General features: G+C 38.1%; 2 protein-coding genes across 2 annotated transcripts in view; one reads left to right on the forward strand and one right to left on the reverse strand.

The window, feature by feature from the left end:
• On the reverse strand, positions 1-21,300 carry LOC122755683 (protein SCO1 homolog, mitochondrial). Its single transcript, XM_044004416.1, has 6 exons — positions 20,820-21,300; positions 18,575-18,665; positions 16,177-16,374; positions 11,216-11,308; positions 9,328-9,443; positions 1-770 (listed from the first exon to the last, which is right to left on the reverse strand). The coding sequence occupies exons 1-6, from the start codon at positions 21,267-21,269 to the stop codon at positions 636-638; spliced, it is 1,083 nt and encodes a 360-aa protein (XP_043860351.1). The 5' UTR covers positions 21,270-21,300; the 3' UTR covers positions 1-635.
• ADPRM (ADP-ribose/CDP-alcohol diphosphatase, manganese dependent) overlaps positions 21,208-27,706 on the forward strand; it is a 22,143-nt gene continuing 15,644 nt past the window's right edge. Inside the window, exon 1 of the mRNA XM_044004417.1 lies at positions 21,208-21,305. The gene's annotated coding sequence lies outside the window, so the exon portion shown is untranslated. The remainder of the gene's footprint in view (positions 21,306-27,706) is intronic.

The following is a 27,706-nucleotide window of genomic DNA, read 5'->3' on the forward strand; positions in this document are numbered from 1 at the left end:
TTTATAATCATAAGTCACTTTTATTTCCAATTATTCCCACGGAAGACCTCATTCACAGGACAAGTGAAGGACCCAAAACAGTTATCACCAACTTAAAAAAAAAAAATTAAAACCTCCTGTGAGTTCCCCTTCCCCAGATCGGTTGATGTAGGTTAAGCAAGCAATAAAGGTGGCATCTCTGCTTTTAAATATAAAAACTACCTTTGCCCAATCATGGTCCCAGAAATCAGAGGGAAGAGAAATAGTATTCTGAAGGTTCCTCCTTTTCTCTGGAAATGACTTTCCACAATTCCGGAGTGTCTGTGAAGCCAGGAGGTCAGCAAGATGAAATACAGGGCACTGAGAGGGCCTCCAATGTCTGTGGATAGATTACATCTATGATTTTTATGCTATCATTAGCTATTGCTTTGATCTCTCCCCATACCTTAGTAATGCCATGAGAAGTGCTTCTTGAGAGACTTTAATCATTACAATTCAAAGAACTGAGCAAACTTGTCTTGTTCTCCTGCTCTGGATGGGACAAAGGTCCAATGCAGTCAGGGTATTGGATTTAGAGAAGCTGAAAACTTTGTCCTAAGGGACATAAAGTTCTCTTACTGTTAAATAAACATCACCACAACACAAGCAACATTATTTTAGTGTTTCTTCTTGTGATCTCTCATGTGTGCAGCAATTGAGCCAGCTATTTCTGTATTCTTCTTGTTTTGGCCAAAATAATCCAGAAATTTACCATCTGGGCCAATCAAGTACATTATTATCGTATGATCCACCTGCACAGAAAGAGGAAAATATAAACTGGTGAGGCAAGCAATGGCTGTGAAAAAGAGGATAGCATAACTTTTACCAATGATTATTAGAAAGTATTGTTACATTATTAAATCTGACTTTTCAGGGCAAAAGTGCCATGTAAAATTTGGGTCAAATTATGTTACAGTAATTTCCTAAGGACTGACTAAATATTCTTCTGTGTACTGGAATATTATTGCATCAAATATTTCTTGATCTATTTAGTCAGAGATTATATTCCCTACTTCCTCTTAATCATCCCCACCCCCATCTTCAAAGAGTAGATACTTCAGTTTAAAAAAAGCATTTTAAAAAATGAAATAACTGACTTCAAGCAGGGGCTCCATCTTTTCTATCCCTACACACTCCAATGTAGGTTGGGTATGCTTCCTCATTCTTCCTTCCCAACCTGAGTGATTTTAGACTGAAAATACCTAAATTCTCTAAAATCTACTTCAAAGATCATCAGCCATGCTAAAAGAAGCAATTAACCAGCTATCTCATTAAGTAAATTTTTTTGTCTTGTGCCGAGTATGAAGGAGGTTCTACCTATTCAATGAAACTACTTGGAAATGCTATTTAAGAACATGTACATGACATGGGGGAAGACGGAAGAAAGGTAGCAACAATGATGCAAAAAAACCAAAAAGAGACATAGTAAATATTTTTAAATGCACAGAAGAGAAAATAAGGAAGTTCAGAAGGAAATACAGAAAACCAGGACAACTTTAAAAGGAATGTGTAGAATTCATTACCTACTTTTAAAGAAAGCAAGCAGTGTGACATGGAAATTCAGTTTCATATAGAATCCTCTTTTAGTATTCTTTTATGTGCATGGAAATGCTCTTTTTTGTTCAAGTTAATAAAATTAATTTTTCAAAAGTAGCATGTACATATACTAATTTATGAACAAAACATTTCATCCAATTCCTGAACTTTAATATATCTTCTTTAAAAAGCCTAGGAAATAAAAGTATAAAATGGTGTCAATAAGAATGTTACATTTAAATCAAGCACAGCAATTTTTATTTTGAATTGGACTAAGTCTGTTTGATCAAGACTGTTTACTGCTTATACTATTAATACTTAAGTGTGCATAAACTTGGAAGAAGCCAGGAAGCTAAGAGAACTAAATCAGCAATCAGGCCTACAGATTTTAACAGTGAATTTAGTACTATTGCCAGGAATTTCAAATGTGGAGACTTAGGGGGCAAGGTGATTATTTTATCTTCTCCTTTATAAACTTCACCCACCAAGTAATCCTATCAGAAGTAAAGTTCCCTGCATACTCCTAAAAAGGAATATAAATGACACCCTTGTGAAATAATTTTAAATCCATTATCCTTTTTTCCCCTTCTGGTAGAGTTCCTAAAACTGTCCCTAGTTTACTTTTCTCTAATTTAAGGTTGGATTAGCTAGCTAATCTCAGCTAAATGTCTCCAGAAAGTCCTATTTTAAAAGAACACCTCAAGTATTACATCTATCAATCAAGAACCTAACACTTAGTACCAGAGTCCTCAGAATTAATAGTATGTTTGGCTTTCATTTGGCAAGAAAGACTAGAATGTATACCTAATACTAAATCAGAGAGACACACAAATACAAACATACATTGGTAAAGTTATTTCTTATATACACATATGTATAGAGAAAGAGCCAGTGTCACTTGTCAAAGGTCTATTCATTTACAAGAATATATCCTGAGGGAATTAAAATAGCTAATGGTTTCTTTTGTTTCAGAATAATTCAATGGGGGAGCTCAACTCCCACAAGGAATCCCTGGCTAACCCTTTGGCATATATACTCTAACCATATAGGTAGGTAGGTAGGTAGGTAAGTAGGTAGGTAGGTAGGCAGATAGATAGATTAGATAGATAGATAGATAGATAGATAGATAGATAGATAGATAGATAGATAGATAGATAGATAGATAGAGAGAGAGAGAGAGATAGATAGATAGATAGATAGATAGATGAACCGAATGTTTCATAATCAAAATGAAAATAAATGTCTAGGAAGCTAGGTGATACAAGAGATACAACGCTGGGCCTGGAGTTAGGAAGACCTGAGTTCAAGTTTGACTTCACACACTTACTAGATTTGTGACCCTGGGCAAGTCATTTAATTTCTGTCTCAATTTCCTCAACCATAAAATGGGGATAATAGCCCCTGCCTTGTAGGGTTGTTTTGAGATCAAATGAGATAATATTTATAAAGTACTTAGCATAATACCTGGCAGACAGTAGGTGTTATATAAATGTTTTTTTTTTCATTCCTTCCCCTTTCCCCTTCAAAGTAAAATTGATATGCATTTTATTTTAATATAAACCACTTAGGACTTTTAATAACTGTTTATAACTGAGGGTTTTCAATGACTTTCTTTAGCCTAGTCATAGACCAAATGCAAAATCAAAACATTGGGTTACAAATCATAAACAGGTAACAGCCTGAAGTATATATGGGATCTAACTAAAGCAGTCCTTGCAAACACACCATTTACCATCAATATTCACCACCTAGCCCCAGCAGTTCTCACTCCTGTAACAATTAAATCTATTTTAAAAAGATATTGTGGATTAGGGTTAGGGTTAGCGATCGCTAGAAAAAATCCTAGACTTGGGAGTCAGACGACTTGGGTTTGAGGTATGGCTGTAACACTCACTTGCAGAGCAAATCACTTATTCTCTCTAAGGCTCAGTTTCAAATATTTAAAATGGAACAACATGTGTATAGTATCTACATGAATTATTTTTGAGGAATGTTCTTTTTAAATGTAAAGGACCATACAAATATGAATTATAATTAAAGTGTAAAACAGAAGACCATTGACACAGTAAGTAAGTTCAAGAGTTTTATGGATCATAGCATGGTTCCTTGGGACCTAGCTTCAGAGAGGCTCTCTCAGCCTTGGAGAGAAAAAAGGGATGCCCACAACATGTGACCATAACTAAACAAAGAGTTAATATATTTACCTGGTAAAAACTGACTTACCCTCTAAGACTGGATAATTAATTACAAGACTGCTATATATTACCACAATGCAAACTGATGCTGCCTCAAAGAAGCATGCTAATAAATGTTCAGGTTTATTGTTAGTTGTGGATTCAGACCTAATCTATTCTGTTAAATATCCTAGTTTGGTTGTAGTATTCCTGGTTTCAGAAGACCTGCCTGAATGGACAGGTGTCTTAAGACCCAGTCAGGGATTTCTATCCATTCAATTCAGTCAACATTAAATTCCCCTCATACATCATGCTACATTCCAGCCAAACTGGGCTACTTACACCTCATTCACAACATTCCACCTCACACCTCCATGCTTTTTTTTTTTTTTTAATTGGACTGCTGTCCCTTCTCACCATCACCTCTGAGAATCCCTAACCCTCCCTTTTCAGGACAGTTCAAGTGTCACCTACTACTTGAGACCTTTCTTCGTTCCCCCTACTTGTTAGTGCTTTTGCACCCCCCAATTACAAAATATATACAAAGTATTGTTTTCTCCCCCAGGAGAAGCAGTGTCTGGCACATAATAGATGCTTAATGTTTGATGATTTAAAGACAAAATTCTAATACTCCCTTGCAATGCTGGATGAGGACTGACCACAAAGATATGAACCTACTCTATTAGGTTGGAAAGATTTCATCTACAGGAGAACGTGGGATTATATTCCAATGACTAGCAAACTTCATCAGCTTTGATACAATCATGGTATTTTATATAATGTACAACAAAGAAAATTCAAAGAAAAAGAATATTTGTATTACAATTTTCTGGGTGAAACATAAGATCCTTGTATCTCTAAAGCTCTGTATTTGAGACATAATATTTTTTTGGGGGGGAGGGGGGGCAATGAGGGTTAAGTGACTTGCCCAGGGTCACACAGCTAGTAAGTATCAAATGTCTGAGGCCGCATTTGAACTCGGGTCCTCCTGAATCCATGGCCAGTGCTTTATCCACTGTGCCACCCAGCTGCCCCGAGACATTTTTGGTTTCTTTTGTTTTAGTGAGGCAATTGGGGTTAAGTGACTTGCCCAGGGTCACACAGCTAGTAAGTGTTAAGTGTCTGAGGCTGGATTTGAACTCAGGTCCTCCTGAATCCAGGGCCGGTACTCCACCCACTGTGCCACCTAGCTGCCCCAGAGACATAATTTTTTAAGGTGCTGAATAAAATATGGTAAGCAAGATGCTTTAAAGGGATCAATAAACTATTATGAGCGAGTATAATTAATATTCCTTCAAGATAATCAAAGATGAAAAATTTTTAAAAACCCAAACCCTTGAGGTTGGATAGCTTGAAGACTAAGGATAGGAGCTAAACCTGTGATTTCATCAGTACATGCAATTCCCAAGTGAGGAAATTCTACCAATGCAGATGGCACCTTCTCTGATAAAAATACTGAAAGATTAAATGACTTTGTTACCCACATAGCACATGAGAGGTGGGACTTGAATCTCAGTAGTCAAGGATCTGAAGGTGATCCTCAAATCAATTTCAAAAATTCCATCTTGTTTTATGTAAGCCCTCCACTCTCGTCCTGGATGTGTTCCTCAGTTTGGAAAACTCCATCTTAAAATAATCTTGAGTTTTATCTCTAAATCAATGATGAGATGTTAAATGATTAAATAAAATTGATCCTCTTGTGACTAATTTGAATTTTCCCCTTTTCATCCTGACATCATTAATTTTCTTTAAAAAGTGGTTTCTAAATTTTATATGATACTATTTTTACAATAGTCATGAACCCACATTAACTTATAAAATAATCAAATGATTCTTTAGTTTGTACTTTATTTTAATAAAATGGATTAAAATTTTATACTACACAAAGCTTAAATATACAATAAAAATAATGTATAATCTTAGTTGTGCTCCATTCACTGTCACACAAGATCACAGGGTCATATATTCTGAAATGAAAGGGACCTTCTTGCTTCATTTTAAAGTTGAGGAAATGGAGGCTTACAGTAGGCTCATTCAGGGACCAGCCCCTGTAGGCCATAAGTCAATCTCTGAAGGGCACTGCTAATAGATGAGATAACCCAAATCCTCTGGGTACATGCTCTGTGATCTTGGGCAGGACCTCACCCAACTAGAAGACTTTACAAACACAATCTAATCTAAGTGAATTCTTGCCTTTAGGAAATAACCCATGTCATGTTGTACCCCTGGTCAGACTCTAGGGAAACCCAGCTTATGAGGGAGAAAATCAAGCAGAGTGACCTGGGTAGAGATGGATTCCTTTGTCTAAATTGCTGGAGGCACAGCCCAGTCTTATGATCAAGTCACTTCTCAGCAGGAGGAGCTTAAAGCTCTTAGACTACCTCCTCATTAACTCTACTTGTTCACCAATCAGGGTTGATTTTCATCTGTCAGGGGTACCTCCTTTTCCAAAAGTATTTAAGCATTCAGACATCAACATGGTTTTGTCTTTGGTTATTGAGAGAAACCACTGACCATTAATTCATTGCTTATCAACTAACCAAAATAATAAATTGTTAATTCCCCAGAAATAGTCTGTCGGGCTTTCCATTTGTTTCACTTTGAACCCAGGTCCTCTTGAATGAAAATTCACCTCTTTTTTTTCCACTGCACCATGCCACTTCCCAAAAGGCAAAGGGGGAAAAAAGATTGCAGTGGGACCCTCTCTGAATTTTTAATCCTCTGTACAAGGGCAAGCTAGGTATGTAGGAACAGGTATGAGAATCTGATTATCATGAGGAGGAATCATTGCTCTAAGTGCCTACCACCTTCCCCCAGTGGGTCGCAGCTCCTTCCTCTGCAGTAGGGTCGTGTATAATCTACAATGGGAAGAGCATGGAGGTGAGGAAAAGTAAGTGATTCATCCCCATTTGCCCACACCTGTGGTCCAACAACTGTGTTTTTCCCTTCGTCCACTCCCTACCAAATGGAATAAATTTGCTGTGTTAATATTATTTTCATTGACTTTGAACTGAACTTTATATACTTATGTGGGAACTATATTTTAAAATATCCCACTTTAAAATGGAGGGAGGGGTTTAGCTCCAATATGGAAAATTGCCTTAAAATAATCTTAGCTTTTGTCCCTCAACTTCTCCCTGTGGTTATTCTAGAGATTCCATATCTTCCCCAAGAGATGACTATTTGTGAAACTAAATATGAACCACAAATGACACACTCAATGGAATACAGAACTTGCTGTTAAGGAGCAGAGAGGAGGGTGTAGGTATATGTGGCTGTAATGACTCCACATTCTCCCTGGTGAAGGAAGATAGTGTAGTTCCAAACCCTCAACATTCTACCAACTAGAGATGTTTTAGAGTTAAGCCTACTGCACACTATACCTTAGGGGAAATTATTTTAAAATGGGTTATCAAAACAATACTTATGTGATATAAACATTCCCAGAAAAAAAAGGTTCAAATCAGCTTAAAATGGAGATTGAAGAATGGCCCTTTATGAAATCCAAGGCTTGGGAGGCATTGGGATCTGAAGAGATAGAAGTTGGGAGAAGGGTTCAGGATTGAAGATATGAGAGCATAAAATAAAAAAATGTTTTTCAATTATGTCAAGACACAGTAGAAAGAAGAGGAAGAGATGTATAAATGGATCTCTTATTGCCACTTTCATCATTAATACAGAAGTCCTATTTTTCTTGTGGGATTCTTCTATTTATTGTTTGGGGACCATTTTTTTTTAAGAGAGGAAGATACAATGTTAAGTACATCTTAACTTAGGAAAAGAGAATTCTTCATATTGTGGTTAAATAAAAAAAGCAGGGATGGTAGAAAGGAAGAAAAGAGAAGAGTAAAAAAGGAAGACATAGTGGACTGGATCAGGACAGGAAAGAGAAAACCATAAAGGAAGGGGGAAAAGAGAGGGGTAGAAACAAATATAAAGGTAAAAAAGAGGAGTTAGTAAGCTGGTTCAATGGTAAGCTGTTTTTCTTACATGTACTATTCATCTCAACAATGGATTTTAGAATCTATCATGCATAACTGTCCTCTGAAACTGATATTGTCTTTTCTGGAAAGGGAAGCAGATTGTTTGCTTTTCTAATTAAATATTAAAGTGTATTTGCAGAAAATGTTTATTTTCCAGTGGAATTATGAAAGTTTTTCATGAAAATTTTAGGTATAGAGATTTTTAAGCCTTAGATATACTTGATTAATTTTCCAAACTATAAGACTGCCATTTCTTTAACATTCAAAGCTGTATAGCTGCTTTATCTTTTTTCCTTCAATGATTAAAGGGGTCTCATTCCACAACTTTATTTTATTATTATTTTTTCAAAAGAATGATCTCCTTATTTTACCCAAGCTGGAAGTTCAGTGGCTACTCATGGGTCCAATACCACTACTGATTAGCATAGGACTTTCAATCTGCTCTATTTCCAACCTGGGTCAATTTGTGTCTCTCTTGTGGTGACTGGGGAGAATCCCCCTCTCTCCTTTGATCCTGGGGGTTCAATTTAGTGTGGACATTTGTACTTAGCCCACTGCAGCTCAAAATGTGAGAGTTCCTCATAACGAACTTCAGCTTCCTGAGTAAGAGGAATTACAGGTGGGATTTCCACACTGTGTCAGAACTTCTAACTCTAAAATGACTATCCTAATCTTTCTCTCAATGGATCTCAAGTTGTAACACCTTTGCTATATTGGACAAGTCTATGCTCTAGCAACAAAAACCTGAGAACCTGGATTATGCCTCCCTCTACTGGTCAGTGTACCCAACAACACTATAATAAACATTTTAGTTCAGTGCTAGGACCCTTAGAGGACAGGTAGTTCAATTCCCTTATTTTACAGATTAGGAAACTGAGGCCCACAGAAAGGGAGAGAAATCACACAAGTAATTAGCAGAGGTATAAAATCTGAACCAAGGTCTTCTGATTCAGATACACTGCTTTTCCCATACCATTCTGACTTGCCCTTGTTTCCTAGCATTGAAACTTAACCACTAATTTCCAAAGAAAGTATTACCATTGGGTCCTCTGGGGAGTGGTGGGGCAGGTAACTGGAAAAGCTTGTAGGAAGTATGGTGTTGGAACAGTTGGGGGCTTATGGAAAATGGGTGGGCAAAAGCAAGGAGCACATTATTTTGTGCCCCATTGGCAGTTAAGGCTAGAGACCTTTTCATGCATTCAAGTTCTTTTTATAGGTAGACACAAATTTACAAATGAGTTCTACTTCAAAATTATGTCAGCCATCTCAATCAGAGCATATTTTTCCACAGGAATATGCTACAAATGGGGAAACCAAGTAATTTAAACAACAAAAATCTAATTTGTGCATACATGATAACTTACTTGCTCTTCCTTATGAAATGGTCTGAAGACTGTGTGTCCAAAAACCTATGACCTATCTTGGAAGCCCAATTATAACCTTGAAGTTTGGCAAATTATCCCAAATTCATTCCGATGTTAAAGACACTTTCTTAAGGAACTGGGTATAGCTGGTGCAATTCTTTTTTTTTTTTTCCATCCCTGAATCCAATGATATTCTCGAGAGGTTATTATGGAAATACAAGAAATTAGGGCTGAAAATGGGCATTTACTTACTATATAGTCCTCATCTTCATCCTTTGGTCCTGGGCTGTAATAAACTCTGTATGCTCTGGCAACTTGATCAATCTCTTTTGGACCACCTGTCAAGCCAACTAGCTTGGGAGAAAATTCTAAAAAGGAAACCAACAAATGAGCATAGTTTTGATGTAAAACATACAGTAGACAGCTTTCTCTATTTGAAAAGTCAGCATTAATTGTCAGCGTTAAATGAAATATGTCAGCAGTTTGGATGCACGCCATGGTTTTGCTTGACCCTAACCATTTCTAAGTTGCTATAGTGCTAAGAACTTGGTAAGATCATGAAAATTAGTCTAATACAGATCAAATTCTTTAATGGTAACCACCACTACAAAGCTAGGGTGCATTTACTTTAAAGACTTATAGTGTTAAACTGGAAGGGACATCAGAAATCATTTAATCTAAGCCCCCCCCCCCTTTTTTTTTACCAGTGAGGCCCAGCCAGGTTATGTAACTTGCTTAGGGGCAGAGGCAGGAGTCAAATCCAGGTCTCTTTCAAACATTTCATTTAAATCACTTTTGGGGGTTGGGGGGGGGGTAACAAAGATTTAAAAATAAATACCTAAGGTAAAAGTTTCATTTAGTAGATACAGTTCAAAAAATGATAAAAGAATATGGATACTTTATAAGCATAGCGACAATTATTTAACTATGTAAATTTTAAAGAAAATGTCCTAAGTAGTTGATAGCAAGTTATATACTACTTTCCAGTAATTTCCTTGATAATGTATTTAATGTTTAGTACCAATATCAATCCCTAACTATTGATAAAGAAGAGTTGGCTATGCCTGGGCGATACTTTCCATAACATCAACTATAATAAATTTCTTAGTTAAGACTAATTCATTCAAGAATCTTTGCTGATAAGTTCAGTGCAAGGATTCTAAGAGTCAGAGGTTGAAATACTGAGTAATGCAGGTATGGGGAGTAGGCAGTACAAACAGAATGATGTGTTTTTTCAGGGCAGGGACTGTCTTGCTTGTTTGTATCTTTATCTCCAAAGCTTAGCCTATCACTTAAGTTCTTAATAAATCCTTTCCCACAAAAAGTGGCTTTTGCTAAAAAACCAAGAATGCCCACATACACCAGTTAGAAAGTGTATTATTTTCACAATTTAAAAAATGAAAACACTAAAGCACAGAAATAGGAATGGAACCCACATCTGTCCCAGTACAGACCTTTCATGGTCTAATTTAAGCTCAACTGTGATGTGAAGATAAAAACAAAAACACTAGAGAAAATGTCATCAAAAAATTTGGTTTGGGGCCAGCTAGGTGGCACAGTGGATAAAGCACTGGTCCTGGATTCAGGAGGACCTGAATTCAAGTCCAGCCTCAGACACTTGACATTTACTAGCTGTGTGATCCTGGGAAAGTCACTTAACCCTAATTGCCCTGCCAAAAAAAAAAAAAAAAATTGGTTTCTAGTCCTGTTTCTAACACTTAATAGCTGGGTATGTCTTTAAGTTACTTAACCTATCTCAGCCTCAGTTTCTCATCTGTAAAGGGGGGGGGGGGGGGGGGGAGGGAAACACACGAGTAACAAATACCTTTACTTCTTAGACTTGCTACCTCAAATGAAACAATACATATTAAAGCACTTTGAAAAGACTATAAAAAATAATACAAATGTAGAGTGTCATATTACAACCATTAATGACAGTTTAAAAAAAAAAACACAAGGCGGGCAGCTAGGTGGTGCAGTAGATAAAGCACTGGCCCTGGATTCAGGAGGACCTGAGTTCAAATCCAACCTCAGACACATGACACTCACTAGCTATATGACCCTGGACAAGTCACTTAACCCTCATTATCCCGACAAAACACACACACACACACACACACACACAGCTAGCATATCTTACCTTTCACATATCTTGCAACAGCTTCTCTGTTGTCTCTCTCTGGGTCAATAGTGATGAAAAGTGGTTTTAAATTTGGCAGAGTTGGAATACTATCTGAAAGAAAGTTTTTTTGGTAGACATCAGTACCATTAACCATCAGGCTAATTTTTTTTTTTTGTAAGGCAATTGGGGTTAAGTGACTTGCCTAGGGTCACACAGCTAGTAAGTGTGTAAAATGTCTGAGGCCGGATTTGAACTCAAAGTCCTCCTGAATCCAGGGCCGGTGCTCTATCCACTGCACCACCTAGCTGCCCCAACCATCAGGCTAATTTTAATGGACAGATTAGCTCAGTAGCCTAAATAACAGACTGAGGACTTAAGAGCAATTATCATTCTAGCTTGGCTTTTAATTCTCCATCAATCCTTTTTACAAAAAGAAAGCACCTAGCATCATAGTGAGAAGTAATCCTATTCCAGTTTATTATAAAAATGCTAAGGTTATCTGTGGTCATATTGAAGAAGTTATGACTTACAGCTTCAGAAGTAGCATATCAACTTGAATATTACATTGTACCATGCTGCATCATAAAACATTTTTTAAACATAAGACTATGTTTAGGTTCATTTATTGCATACATAATTTATTGTATACAAACTCAATTGAAGAAAATACCTTACCCTAAAAGAACCATCCCCAGAATAGGATAAAATTAGTGCTGGAAGATTTTTATATCTAGTATTTATAAGAAGCCCAGATTTAAGATAAATATTTAATATCTAGGTTTTTTTTAACTATTTGGAAAGGTTAGCAAAAGTAATATTGTTCTAGTGGTACTGCATGTCTGTGAGTCATGGAATACCTTAAGTCACTGAAGGCTTAACTATGAGGGTTACCTAAAAAGCAATGTAGAGGCACATGATTGGTGTGAATGGACTACAACACATCATCGACCAAACAAAACAAAGGATATCATTATGAATTAACTATTGTAAAATGTACACCAGTCACATGGCAATATTGAGGAAAAATAATCGGTAGTCCATTTCTTCTGGTATTCATGCAATATCAAGAAAAATAAAGAAATAATACCAGCATATTGAGGGTAAGAGCTGGGGCACCAAATGAGAGAGTATCCACTTCTATGAAACCACAGCCAAATCAAAGGATCAGAATAAGAGAAGCCTGACCATTTATTAATAAATTCTTAGGCCAAAATAATCCATAAATCAAAGAAAATAAAAATGGCTCCCAGTTCCATATATACCCTTTCTGCTATAACAGTGACTGTGTCAGAGAAGCAAAAAAGGGAACAGAGGGTCTTAGCATCAGACTGTGTAGAGAGTCTACAAAAAATAACTGAGTTGTATGCAGTCTTTTCCTCCCATTTGTTTCTTTTTTTTAATTTAGAATTTTATTTTTCCAAAATTACATGTAAAAACCTTAACATCAATTTTTAAAACTGTGTTCCAAACTCTCTTCCTCCCTCCCTCCTCAACTCCCCTTAAGAACTCAAGCAATTCAATATAAGTTATACATGTGTAGTCATGAAAACATTTCCACATTAGTCAGCTTGTGAAAGAAAACAGACAAAAAAACCTTTAGAAAAATGGAACTAACAAAAAATTATATTTCAATCTGTATTCGGATACCATCAGTTCTCTACAAATAGATTGCATTTTTCACAAGTTTTTCAGTTATCTTGGATCACTGTATTGCTGAAAATAAGTCATTCACAGCAGATCATCTTACAATATTGCTGCTATTTTATATATAGTACATTTCACTTTGCATCAGCTCATGTAAGTCTTTCTAGGTTTTTCTGATAGCATATTGCTCATCATTTTTTATAGTAAACTACATTTATATAGTACTTTAAAGAGATTTCCTTAAAATAAACCCAACGATATTGATTATTGCAACAATAGATAACACATTTATATAGTACCTTATACCTGACAAAGAATTTTCTTCACAATAGCCTATTTTATCATCCTCCTCCTCCTCCTCTTACATTGCTCTTGCCTCTGCTTCAATTTTTTTTCAGTTACTATTGCTGTTTCCCTCCATCCTATTCCCTCCCCATGATATTTACTCTATTTTATATCTTTTTTTTCACCCTTTGCCACTGCCCCCTCCCTTCTTTCAACCCCCCCCCCCCTTTATCCCCTTCATCATCTACTTTCCTGCAGGGTAAGATAAGAGTACTATAATGTGTATGTTATTCCCTCTTTGAGCAAATTCTGATGAGAATAAGGCTCACTCACTCCCCTGTACCAACCCCATCTTCTCTACTCCATAAGCTTTTTCTTACTTCTTTTATGGGATACTTTATCCCATTCCACCTCTCCCTTTTTCCCAGAACATTCCTCTCACCCCTTAATTTTATTGTTTTAAAGATATCATCCCTTCATATTCAACTCAGACCGGTTTCTGTCTAAATATACTCAATTCAGCTGCCCTAATAATAAGAAAGTTCTTATGAGTTACAAGTATCATCTTCTCACATAGGAATGTAAACAGTTTAACCTTTTGATATCCCTTATGATTTCTTTTTCCTTTTTATGTTTCTCTAGAATCTTTTATTTGAAAGCCAAATTTTCTTATCAGCATAGGTCTCTTTATCATGAATGCCTGAAGGTCCTCTTTTTCACTGAAGTCCCATTTTTTCCCCTTGAAAGATTATAGACAGTTTTGCTGGGTAGGCGATTCTTGATTGTAATCCCAGTTCCTTTGCCCGCTGGAATATCATATTCCAAGCCTACTGATCCTTTAATGTAGAAACTGCTATATCTTGTGTTATCATGACTGTGGCTCCACCATACTTGAATTGTTTCTTTCTAGCTGCTTGAAATATTTTCTCCTTGACCTAGGCATTCTGGAATTTGGCTATAATATTCCTGGAAGTTTTCATTTTGTGATCTCTTTCAGGCAGTGATTGTGGATTCTTTCAATTACTATTTTACCTTCAGCTTCTAGAATATCAGGGCAATCTTTCTTGATAATTTCTTGGAAGATGATGTCTAAGCTCTTTTTTTTGATCATGACTTTCAGGTAGTCTAATAATTTTCAAATTATCTCTCCTGGATCTATTTTTCCAAGGAGATATTTCACATTGCCTTCTATTTTTTCATTCTTTTGGTTTTGATTTATTGTGTCTTGATTTCTCATGAAGTCATTACCTTCCATTTGCTCAATCCCAATTTTTAAGTAATTATTTTCTTCAGAGACCTTTTGTACTTCCTTTTCTATTTGGCCAATTTGGCTTTTCAAGCTGTTCACTTTTTTTTCATGACACTCCTGCATCTCTCTCATTTCTCTTTCCATTTTTTCCTCTACCTCTTACTTTATTTTCAAAGGCCTTTTTGAGCACTTCTATGGCCTGAGACCAATTCATATTTTTCTCAGAAGCTTTGGATGTAGGAACTTTGACTTTATTATCTTCTTCTGAGGGTGTATTTTGATCTTTCTTGTCACCAAAGAAACTTTATAGGGCCAGCATTTTTTTTTGTTTGATCATTTTGCCAGCCTATTTCTTGACTTTAACTCCTTCTTAAAGTGGGGCACTGTTTCCAGGGCGCAGCGTCCCAAGCTTCAGGGGGTCCCAGGTGGAATGATTTAAGGAAAGGCACGTTACCCATTCCCCTGGCCTGTGCTTTGGTCTACAAGCAACCATAGGCCTGCTTGCCTTCTGACCCAGAAGCTATATGTAGTCTTAAGTATGAGAATCTTGTCTAGTGACATATTATTAAGGAAAGAAAATGAAATAATCTTAACATTCTTGCTATAAAAGAAACGAATACAAAAAAAAAAGCTACAGCTAAATGGAATGATGATCTATAGTTGCTCTTTGGAGAGGTAAATGAAAGTGGAACCAGTTCTATGATGTACTCAAAGACAACACAAATATAGCATGGGAATTTTATTTACTTTGTTTTACACTGTTGTATGGCTTATGTGCTAATATGTATTTTGTATAGCTTATGTTGCTAATATTATTGGAGGATGGAGACATAGATAAATTCTATAAAGAATTTATTAAGATGTTCCAAACTAAATAAATACTTGATGGTCTCAATGCAAAAATAGGTATAAGGAAGGGTGATGATAAAAACTTGGAAAATATGGTTTTGGAATAAGAAAGTAAGGTCAAAGGCTTGTAAAAAGTATGGAAGTTTCATGTCTATATTTCATAAATATCTTCTTTGAGAAACTGGCAGGCAATGGATACGGTGAAATGATACTACAAAAAATGAAATTGTTTCTCTTTTTTAAAAAACAGATATTTCTAAAATAGCTGTCTTAGTCAGACATTGACCTTTTGGAGCAAAGACCAAATTCAATACCAAACTAGAAGAATCAAAATAAGAAACTATGGCACCCAAAGAAGGTAACACCATCCTGACATATATAAACAAGCTGATGTTTAAAAAATGACAAAAAAATAAAATGATTAGGAGCATCATGGACTATAACTATGTATAAAGGAAGTTTTAAAAATAGATTTTGCTAACCTTAAGTCAAAATTACAGGATTAACCATTTCCAATAATAACCACCCAAATCATCTTTTGGTTTAGGGGCAGCGAGGTAGCATAGTGGATAGAGTGCCAGGCCTAGAGTCAGGGAGATATGAGTTCAAATCCAGCCACAGACACGAGCTGTGTGACACTTAACCCTGTTTGTCTTGATTTCATTATCCGTAAAATGAACTAGAGAAGGAAGTGGCAAACCACTCTAGTATCTTTGCCAAGAAAACCCTAAATGGGGTCAGAATGAGTTGGATATGGCTGAAATGAATGAACAACAACAACAACAAATCATCTTTTACGAAGTTTAAAATTAATTTCCTTAGAAGATTCACAAAAGAAACAGACTAATTTGATTCTGACAATGTTCCTTTAAAACTAATTTAAATTTCCAAAAATATATTAAAAAGCAGCAGTAAGAAATGTAATATGGGAAAATACAGAGTGACGTCTTACCAATTTCATCCACTACAGCTATCATTTTTTCCAGTTCCTCTGGACAGATATCAGGACAATGAGTGAAACCAAAGTAAATCAGTATCCATTGTCCCAGGTAGTCCTTATCAGTTTTGGGTTCTCCATTGTGATCCACCAGTGAGAAAGGTCCTCCAAGTAAAGGCTTTCCTATTGCTCGTTTCCGTTCCTTCTCTAACTCTAAAACAAAATATTAACAATAAGTATCAGGACACCTAGCTCATCACTTTGTCAGCTGAGGGATACAGTTAGTAAAGGAAACAGAATACATGATAATAACATATAATATATGGTTTCTGCCTGTAATACTTGTGAAACAAAGTGACAGAATAAAACTGAATGCTAAATCAATTAGTATAAGAGTTAGGCCTTATAACTTACTTGATTTAAAAACTGGAAAATTGCATTCAATTAAAAAAGCATTTATAGCACTGTTAACTCAAAGACCAAATGAAACAGATACTGCTTTCAAGAAGTATACAATCTACTGAGGGGAAACAATATGTACATAGATAAATAAGTATCATATATATACCTAGAAATAAATTAAAAAATAAAGTAATTTGAGGGGTCATGCTAAAAAGGAAAAATTCACATAGAAGAGGTATCACTTGGGCTCAAAACTGAAAGGGAACCAAGAATTCCAAGAGACAAAGGTGGGGAAGAAGAACATTTCAGGCAAAAGGGACAGTCTGTCTTTCAAAGGCATAGGTATGGTTTAGAGACTATAATGGGGAAAAGCAAGTAGGTCAGTTTGACTGGAGAACTGATTATGTGAGAGGAGGACTGTGAAATCATTCTAGAAAGATAGGTTGGAGCTAGATTGTGAAGGACTTTAAATGCCAGACATAAGTTTATATTTTACTTAGAAGAAAGAAGCAACAAAACTGAAGATTCCTGAGCAGGCAAATAAGACCTTCACTGTAGGAATAACAATTTGGCAGCTTTATGGAAGATGGGTTCAAAAAAAAAAGGATTAAAGACAGGGAGACCAATTAAGAGGCTACTACAATATTCAAGGTGAGACATAATAAGGCCCTGAATTAGAGTAGTAGTTGTGTAATTGGAGAAAGGAATGGATATAAAAGATAGTTCGGAGGGAGAATTGACAAAGCTTGTCAATCAATGGGATATGAGAATGAAGACGTACAGATGATTCCATGGTTGTAAACCTGAGACTAGAAGGATAGTGGTATCCTTAGCAGAAATAGGGAAGTCAGGAATAAGGGTCAGTTTAGGGAATAGAAAAATTAGTTCCATTATGGACATGATAAATTTGAGATGCCTATGGGACATACAGGTGAAGAGAACAGATGACTAGGCATATAGATTTTATCAGTAAAGAAATGAAACTTGAACCAAAGATATCACCAAGAAGGAGAGAAGGCTACATCTAACAGAGCCAAAGCCTATACTCAGGATAGTCTAAGATAGAACAATCAGGAAGGAGAATCGGGAGAAAGCGATAACATAAAAAACCCACGGAGGAGAGAAAATCCAGAAGAGGACAGTGAACAGTAGAAAACACTGCATAAGTCAAGGATTGAGAAAAAGACGATGAATTTAACAACTAAGATGTTGTTGGTAACCTAGAAATTTCAGTTTCATTTCACTGGTGGAGTAAGAAGCTAGGTAGAGGAATGAAATGAGTGTAGGAAGTGAGAAAGTGAAATCTGTAAGTATAGATGGCTTTTCTAGAAGTTTGAAAAGGAGAAGGATGAGAAATATAGGATGACAGATGCAAGGAATGGCAGGGACAAGTTAAGGTTTGTTAGAGATGGGGGCAAGTTTTTTCAACAAACAGACAAGGAGTCATTGGATAAAGAAGAATAGAAGATTATAAAGAGACTAGGTATGAAAAAAGGAATGAACTCCCAGAATGAAAAGGAGGGGATGGGAACAAAAGTACCAAAATAAAGGGGTTTTGACAAGAAGGGTAACTTCTTCCTCAAAGGGTAAAAGCAAAGGAGAAGGAAATGAAGGATGACTTCATGTTGTAGAATTGGGGGGAAGAGGCTCACAATGGATGGCTTTGATTTTCGTGGTGAAGCATCATGGCGAAGTATCCATTTCTGAGAAGGAATAGGCAGGGATTGGTATAGATAGCATGGAGGGGAAAGAGGTTTGGCACAGACTGTAAGTAAGGAGCATAAGCTATTAAGGGCTTGAACTAACATTGTCATTTCCAGATTAAAAAACCAATGAAGTTATAATAGCCTAGAATGAGTCCCCAGATTTAGGCTACATCTTAAAATGCTACATGGTATTAAAACAAATCTAAAACACTGAAATATAAATCTAGGAACAAGTTCTAAACATCCCTTCTAGTACATAGTTATAAAATGCTCTGTTCAAAGGCCATCAGGGGAGATGTACATACTCTCTGCCTTTTCTTTCTTGAAGTACTTCATTCCAGCCAATAAAGCTCCACCAACAGCAAATGTGAATGCCAGGGACTTCCAGGAAACGGGCTACTAGGACAGAAATTTCAACAGTAAAAATAATAATAGGCTGCAAATATGTAATCCTACTGATTTTACTTTAATAAAAGTAGGATGGGTACAACTGGAATAAAACTATACAGATCCAAGTATACATAAGTCCCAACAACCTAGTTTTTGATACAATGTATTTGAACTTATACAAGTTTCTATTTACTATTTGATATTGAAATGCAAAGGGACTTTGACACTCACAGTCACATACTGTACCCTGATACGAGTGAAAATAAACTGAAGATGTTAATTATAGGACCTAAAGGAGTAGTAAAAATAATATAAGGTAGCTCCGCCTCTTCTCATTTCTAGTGACTGCTAGTACTATGACTTGTGACCATACTGATTTCTCATTCAAGAAACAGCTCTTGCCTGTGTGCATTTGCTGAGGTTATCTGAGATTTTAAATTACTTAGAATAAAATCCCTAAGATTAGAAGTAGTGTAAATTTTAGTAAAAACAATGAGTCTTAAGTCCCACTTTCCAGATAAAGGCTATGATTTCTTCCTAGGCACATGAAACATTGTTTTGGCCTAGAAGATATTTAATTATCCTACAAAGGATACTAGCTCCATGATAATCCTATGTTTGGAAAGAAAAACAGACATAAGGTCAGAAGACACAGGTGTGAATAAAAAATGTGCAAAGGCATTTCCATCTAATTTGTTAGGGTATGATTTCAGCTATCTTACAGTTCAAAGGATGTTAGATTTGGAAAAGACCTTAGCAATCATCTAGCCCAAGCCCCTCATTTTTAAGGAACAGTAAATAAAGGCCCAGAGCAAACCAGTTCTTCACACACTAAGCAGAAGTTTATTAACTTTGAGTCTTTCCCTCATCTATAAAATGGTGAGAGCACCTCAAAAGGTTGTTCTAGGCAACTTTGTGAACACAAAGGATTCTATGAATTAAAGGTGTGTGGTTTAAAAAAACAAAAACGAAACAAAGCCCTATTATATTAGTCTAAGATTAAAGGTGCATGGAATTGTGAATGAAAAGTCAACCTTGGAGTTAGGAAGAGCTGGGTTTAACCGCTAACTCTCACACATATATAGGCTGTGTGATACTCAGCAAGCCACTTAATCTCCCAGAACAGCTGCTGATCTGCACTGATAGAGGCTATTTCCTACAATAATGAAATCACACACCCTAACCAAGAGGGAGAAAAAGTGTCTAAAGTACCTATGCACGTGACTCTATAGTATTATAAGGAAGAAACTTTGTAAACCTTGAGGTACTATAAACAAGTAACAAGTTATTAATTCAGTCAGAAAACATTTAGTAAGCACTTATGTTCCGGACACATTCTTAAGAGCTGGGGATACAAAGAAAGGAAAAAGACAGTCCTTGTTCTCTTGGAGCTCACAGTCAAACAAGGGAGAGAAATAGAAACAATATACATAGAGGATAAACTGGAAATAATCAACCAGGCACAAGCGTGTGGTGGGGCGGAGATGTCAGGAAAGCTTGCATAAGGTGATGTTTTAGCCTAGCCTAGAAGAAAGCAAGGAAAGCCAGGAGCAAGAGAATTCCAGGCATGGGGGTTAGGAGTGGGGGGTCAGGGGGAAGCAGCCTTTGAAAATGCCCATTCAGGAGATGAACTGTCTTGTTGGAGGGACAGCTAGGAGCCCCATGTCACGGGGCCTAGGAGAGAGAGTGGGGGGACTGTGCAGAGCTGTAGGAGGATTAGGGGAGGGTCAGATTCTAAAGGGCTTTGAACGTCAAACAGGATTTTTATGTTTTGCTCCTGGGGGTGATTATTGGTAATGATGATAATGACAACAGATGAGCCGAATGGCCTCCACTCTGGATTCATGATATGGGTAGGAGTAAAAGTCGATGCAAGGCAGCCAGGTGGCGCAGGGGACAGAACGCTAGGCCCGGAGTCAGGAAGGCTCATCTGGTTAAATCTGACCTCCGGCACTTACTAGATGAGTGACCCAGGGCAAGTCACTTAACCCTGTTTCATCCATAAAAGGAGGAGAAGGAAATGGTAAACGACTGTGAGGGTTCCGGACAGGCGAGGCTTGGAAAAATGAAAAGATGGAGGAGGAAGAGAGGAGGGGATGGAGAAGCTTGGCAGAGCCCTCGGAACACCTCCGACTGGGCCCAGGACCCAGCCTTACTTACCCCCGCTGCGTGGGGGCCACTCGGGCCCTTGGTTCCTCGAGGTAGCGGCCCCTCAGTGGAAAAGAGCCGGCTCCCGCAGAGTCCATGGGCAGCGCCCGCCGACTGCCAAAGAGACCGCGGCCGCACCGCCAGCTCCCCTCTCGCTCGGCCCAGCCCCAGGGGCTCCCCTCCTGCACCAGTCGATCTCTGGTAGTCTCTCTTACTCCCCAGGGCCGGACTTCGGCGCCACAATTCTCGCACTGATAGCCCCCCAGGTACCCCTCCAGGGGCCACGAGGCCCCTGCAGGCCCACAGCGCTAGCAAGGAGCTCGCCATTGGCTGATGGAGAGAGACCATCCGCGCGAACACTTCCGGCCTCTTTAACTTCCGGCTGAAAAGAAAAGGCCACTCTCGCCCGCTTGCACGCACTCTATGATTCCGCCGGAAGGGCGACTCCTCTTCTGGGTTCATAGTTAGGGGATTCGCGGGTCTCGGTGAAGGGAAGCGGTGAGTTCGCTTTGCGGGGGATTGGTGGGTCTCTCTTTGGTGTCTGTGCTCTCAGCTTCCCCTTCCCAAGTATCCCTGTGAAACAAGAGACTCACTGAAAGGTGGAAGGACAGGCGGAAAGAGGCCGAGGAGGAGAAAGAGGAGGCTGAGGCGGCTCCTTGGAAACAGCCAGACTGCTGGAGGAAGGGAGGGAGAATGATCGGGACATGGGTCAGGAAAGACAAGCCCCCTTCCACCTTTCCGGCCCACGTTGGAGATGTTTTTGGAGGTTGGGAGCCGCACCGAGGGATCCTTGCGACCCCAGCCTTGTAGAAACACTGTGCTAGCCTCTGAGACCGTCTATCTACTTGACTATTCAGCGGTCGCTGCAGATGAGTGTGGGAGAAAGAACACCGGATTTGGAATCAGAAAAGTTGATTTCAAGGCTCTAAATTCTTTTGGGCTTATTTTCCTTATCTATAAAGGGAAGGGGTTGGATGACTTGGAAAGTTCTCTCAAGTTTAGATTATTCTGCCTTTCTCTGGAAGTCATTTGACTCTGTAAAATTAGGGAATTAGACTAAAATGATTAATTTATTTAGCAACACCCTTTAAAACTCCCGCTCTGTTCAGAATTCTGCGCTAGGCACTTGGGAGAGGAAGGGTCGTCCTGTTAAGAGTTTGATAAGACAGACTGCTTTCCGCAGCAAGCTGTGTAAGTGTAGGGCTGATAAGATGTTACACAAGTTTTTGCAGTAATAATAATGTTGGGCATTTTTATACCGTAAGACATTATAACAAAAATGTCATAAAAATATAACAAAAGTGTCTCAGAGTGTTCAAGAGTGCAGTTATTTCACCTCTTTGGGTCTCAATTACCTCCACAATAAAAAAGGTAGTTGGACTAGATCCTTCTGTGGTTCCACAATCATTTATTAAGCTCTTATTATTTTCAAAATATTGTATTGGGTGACGAGGGGAAGGATAAAGAATATTAAAAAGGCCTTCCCTCCAACAGCTCGATTTGCAAACTTCCTTCTAGATCTAGAGTTACTAAAAGGAAACCAACTAACCTTGTAAACTGTTTACATAAATTTAATCATTGGTATTCCTTCTCTAGCCTTCTGTTTGGCAGAAATTACTGGGGTGGGAGTGAAGAGTAAATTGACTTCATAGTTTGTAATTTAGATATTGGAAAATTAACAGGATTTCCACCTAGGAGAAGAGGTTTGGAGATAGGAATTTGAAGGCATATGAATCAGAAGCAGAGAATAACCCATTTTGTTTGAAGATTGGTTAGGTGAGGGAAGGGCTTGGTCCACATTCTGTTAGATTGCCTGCTTCTCAAGAGCAAGGATTGTCTTTTACTGTTCTTTGTATCTGTTAGGGCCAAATTCAGTATGGGGAGAGTTAATTGGGCAGCTTGCATAATATTGGGATTCAGAAAATAATGGGGGACCTCTAGGTCCAGAGTTTCCCCTTGTCCAAACTGCCTCTTTTTCAGTTATGTCTCCCAGACTAGGAGATTAACAGCCTCTTTTCCATTTTATTAATGGTAACAAAATTTACAACACAAGTGGAATTAATAAAGGCAGGTACAATGAGAAAGGGGTACCTCACATAAGCTCTACTTCCTCAGTTACTCAGAACAGTTTGGGTCTGGCAAAAACTAATTTAAACACTAAACTTGTTTCCAGCTCAGTTGGTTTAACAAGCCAGCCTTGCTGGAAGGAACACAAACTCACCACCACCTGGCATCTGCAGTTCTAAGGAGAATCAGCTTTGCAGAGTCTCCTGGTGAGGTCTGAAGATCAAAAATACAAGCTCCTCTCTCAGCCTTCCTCCTCTGTCCCTCTCTGAGTCCTCTCTCCTCCTGCCTCTCTCACAGGCAGGGTGGTTCTTAGTCTCCAATTGGTTTAACATACCCCCCCTGGGCTGTCACCATTATAATTTGGCCAGGCCCATGTGGGCATGGGGGAACTCCTAGGTGGGGGTACTCCTAAGTGGGGGTTAAGTACTTAGTTTGATACTTTGACTCAATAAATGTTCTTTGTGTTGTTTGTTCCATAATCTCTTAAAGTACACCCCCCATCTTCTCTTAGGCTTTTGAAGGTTGCATCTTTTCCATCTGACCATAATGAAGCAAAGATGGGGTTATAAAAACTCCAAATCACGATTAATTCCTTACATATCCTCTGCACCTAACACAATGCCCTGGCACATAATAGGCATTGAATAAATGTTTACTAACAACTTCCCTCATAAATTCACATACAGAATTTGAGTTTAGAAGGAACCCTGGCATTCAGGACTCTTCACAACTTGGCCCCAACTTTCTAGCCTTATTATATATTACTCACCTTTCTCAGTGCATTTTATTATCCAGTCAACTAGCCTTCTTACTTGTTCTCTATACACAACATCCCATTTTCCCTTCTCCATGGTTTGGCACTTGCATTGGTCTGTCCCTCATCATCTGGAACACACTCATTTTTCTCTTACAACTTCTAGTGTGCTTCAAAACTTAGCTCAAGCTAGCTCAAGCTCCACCTTCTATATGAGGTCTTTGTTGATCCTTTCAAATGCTAAGGCCTCACCCTATCAAAAATTACCATATATCTTTTGTATATTTCTATATAAGTACATAAGTCTCCATCAATATAATGTAAGCTCAAATAAAAGGAATGATAGTTTTTTCTTTGTATCCTGAACACCTAGCATAGTAGGAATGTAATAAATGCTTGTTGATTGATAAGCTAGCACAAAAATAATGCTCTTGAGTTAAAGATGGTCCAAGATAAAGAATGAAATCTTTGGTAGTAGAATTCCAGGTCTCAGTCTCCCCCCTCGGCTCCCCCCCCCCCAGCTGTTCCCAGAGCCCTAGAATATATTCCATATCATCCACCAGGACACTAAGATTAAACCATCAGGGGCAGGGGGGTTTTGCCATGTGCCTTGCCACTGTGCTTTTTTGAGACAATTTAAGCTGGTTCAAACTCAGGATTAGAAGTAAATGAAACACACTGACAGAATACTTATCACAAAAGGAAGTTGACTCAGTAGTATGGAAAATATATTCAGAAAAGATCAGTGTTAGTTCAGTTGGGTTTGCTCCCCTCCCCATGGAAATTGCAAGAATTGGTCAGAAAAATTTGTTGACTCACACTGCAGTGGTGTTAAGGTCAGACCTGAATGGATGGCACCCATTCAGATTTGATTAAGAGATGAAAAGTACCTATAGCTCATTCAACAATTTAAAACATAGAAAGGACACTTAGCTTGCATAGACCAGGACTTCTTAAACTTTTTCCACTCTCAACCCCTTTTCGCCTGGGAAATTTTTACACAACCCTGGGTACATGGGTATATAAAATAGGTATACATAACCTTTTACTGTTGCCAGATTTTTCACAATCCCCACAGTTATAAGACCTCATATAGGGTCATGACCCACATTTTAAGAAACTTGGGGATACAACCACCTCCACACCCCTATCTCCATATGTAAATCATGTTAGCAGGATAGGGTATGGGAAATCACATGGTTTTAGGACATCCTCCAAGTCTGAAGGACCCTGACCCAACACAGGTAGCCCTTAAGTAACCAGGAATCCATGCCAGAGGCTACAATGTCTGAGAAACAGCTTGAACCTTGATCCTCCCTAGGCTTATCAAGTCTTGAGGACAGCCTTGTTACTTTTCAGAGAAAAAACAGACAACAAAGGTTATGGGGAAGAGCAGAGAGCTCCAGTAGATATTTGTCCTATCATGTAATATCTGATGGTGGCCAGGTCCTAAAGATAGAAGACTTTCTACCATTTAAATTCTTTTAGGAATTTTATTGGAATAACCCTCCTGTCATCAATACTAAGAGAAAAAAAGTCATTAATCAGAAATAATTAAAACTCTTCAGTCTGCCTAATGCTCAGAAGATTAACAATGTTGATAAAAAGGAAAATGGATAATATTAGAGGGGCTATGGGAAAACAGGTATGTTAGTGCACTGTTGGTGAAGCTGTGAATAGCTCCAGCCATTCTAGAAAACAATTTGGAACTGTGTCCCAAAATTTACTAAGTTGTCGTCATTTGATCTAAAGACAGATATCATTACTAGGTTTAAACCTCAAAGAAATCTTTTTTTAGAAGAGGGAAAGGGGGGAGATGACAGAGTATAGGCAACAACCCAGCTGAATTCTCCCAATATTCCCTTCCAAACAGCTTAAACATGTCAAGTCAACTTTTGGAGTGGCAAAGCCAACACAAAGTCAGAGTGGTACATTTTTCCAAACTAAGACAACTGAGGAGGTCAGTAGGAGTGGTTTTGACTATGGGCCTGTCCCTAGGGCAATGCACGCAGCAGCAATAGCAGCAGCTTCAGGAGTACTCAAGCCAGAGATTATAAGGGGGTAAAACAACTGGAGACCCTTTGCTGGCACTGAGTGCACCTGGTGCTGATTGGCAACTCTCTTGCTCATACTCAGTTCTGGGTTGCAGTTCTAGAGAGGAGGTGTGCTTGTGGTTGGCCACACTAGTCAGTTATATCTCTGCCTGTTGGCAGAAACCAAGCCACTGCCAAAGGGCCACTCCTTAGGGTTCTTTACACCCCCTTGACTCCCTTCCTGCTAAGGACTAGTCATTATAACACAGCCTGGCAACAATAGAAAGGAACCTGTCAGTTCCAGATCATCATCAGCAGAGGGCTGATGATGCACCTTTGTGCTTGGTGCACCTTTGTCATTGCATGTGCTAGAGCTCAGTCTGCAAGGGTCCTGTGTTTTAGTGTGATGTAGCTTCTACCACCATCACTATCCCCAAAACTGGGATATATTTGTCCATATCCCAAATTCCAGAAAAGTCTAAAGATTCTTGGGGAGAATCAAGCACTGTTTTTTCAAATGCCTCTAGTGCCTTATTCCAGAGTTACATTTCACTTGGCCTAATTCCCAGTGGACCCTAAAATACCACCTAAAAAGTCCCAAGCAGTTCTTTCATCACAGTTTTTTAAACAATCTGAAATTATAGGGCCACCGACCTCAACAAACTGATTATGTCTATATCCAACTACAGGACAACTAGGCCAAACCATATAAAACTGGTGGGGTCTGGTACCCCATCATACAACGTATTTGTATTCTCTCTTGCCGCCCCTCAACTGAAGACTACTTGTTTAATTACATTTACATTTCTACAGTCATTCAAAACCAAATTTATTTTTGTATTTAAGGCTTTTCCTTTTTTTTTTTTTTAATGTATGAGGTATTTTATTTTTCCCATTACATGTAAAGATAGTTCTCAACTTTTGTTTATACATGCTTTACAATTTCAGATTTTTCTCCCTCCCACCCCTCCCTCCCCCCTCCCCTAGACAGCAGGTAATCTGATATAGGTTATATCTATATATCTCTATACATATAGATATAGATCTAGATATAGATATACACACACATATATATACACATAATAACATTAATCCTATTTCTGCATTAATCCTGTTACAAGAGAAAGAATCAGAGCAGTGATGCAAAACCTCAAAATAGAAAGAAAAAAAAAACCAACAGCACCCAAAACAAAAGAAATAATATGGTTCAATCAGCATCTATACTCCACAGTTCTTTCTTTCTTTTTTTTTCTTGGATTTGGAGATCCTCTTCTATCATGAGTTCCCTGGAACTCTTCTGTACCATTGCATTGGTGAGAAGAATATAGTCCATCACAGTAGGTCAACACTCAATGTTGATGATACTGTGTACAATGTTCTTCTGGTTCTGCTCATCTCACTCATCATCAGCTCACGTAAGACCCTCCAGGTTTCTCTGAACTCTTCCTGCTCATCATTTCTTACAGCACAATAGTATTCCATTGTATTCATATACCATAACTTGTCCAGCCATTCCCCAATTGATGGGCACCCCCTCAACTTCCAATTCCTTGCTACCACGTAAAGAGCAGCTATAAATATTTTTGTACATGTGGGTCCCTTTCCCCCTTCCATGATTTCTTTGGGCAAAAGACCTAAAAGTGGGATTGCTGGGTCAAAGGGTATGCACAGCTTTATCGCCCTTTGGGCATAATTCCAAATTGCTCTCCAGAATGGTTGGATCAGCTCACAGCTCCACCAACAATGCATTAGTGTTCCAATTTTCCCACAGCCTCTCCAACATTTATTATCTTCCTTTTTTGTCATTTTAGCCAATCTGATAGGTGTCAGGTGGTACCTCAGAGTTGTTTTAATTTGCATCTCTCTAATCATTAGAGATTTAGAGCATTTTTTCATATGGGAATAGATAGCTTTGGTTTCTTCATCAGAAAACTGCTTATTCATATCCTTTGACCATTTCTCAATTGGGGAATGACTTGGATTCTTATAAATTTGATTTAATTCCCTATATATTTTAGAGATGAGGCCTTTATCAGAAGCACTGG

The sequence above is a fragment of the Dromiciops gliroides genome, chromosome 4, assembly GCF_019393635.1.
Source record: "Dromiciops gliroides isolate mDroGli1 chromosome 4, mDroGli1.pri, whole genome shotgun sequence".
In the NCBI taxonomy this organism is placed as follows: domain Eukaryota; kingdom Metazoa; phylum Chordata; class Mammalia; order Microbiotheria; family Microbiotheriidae; genus Dromiciops; species Dromiciops gliroides.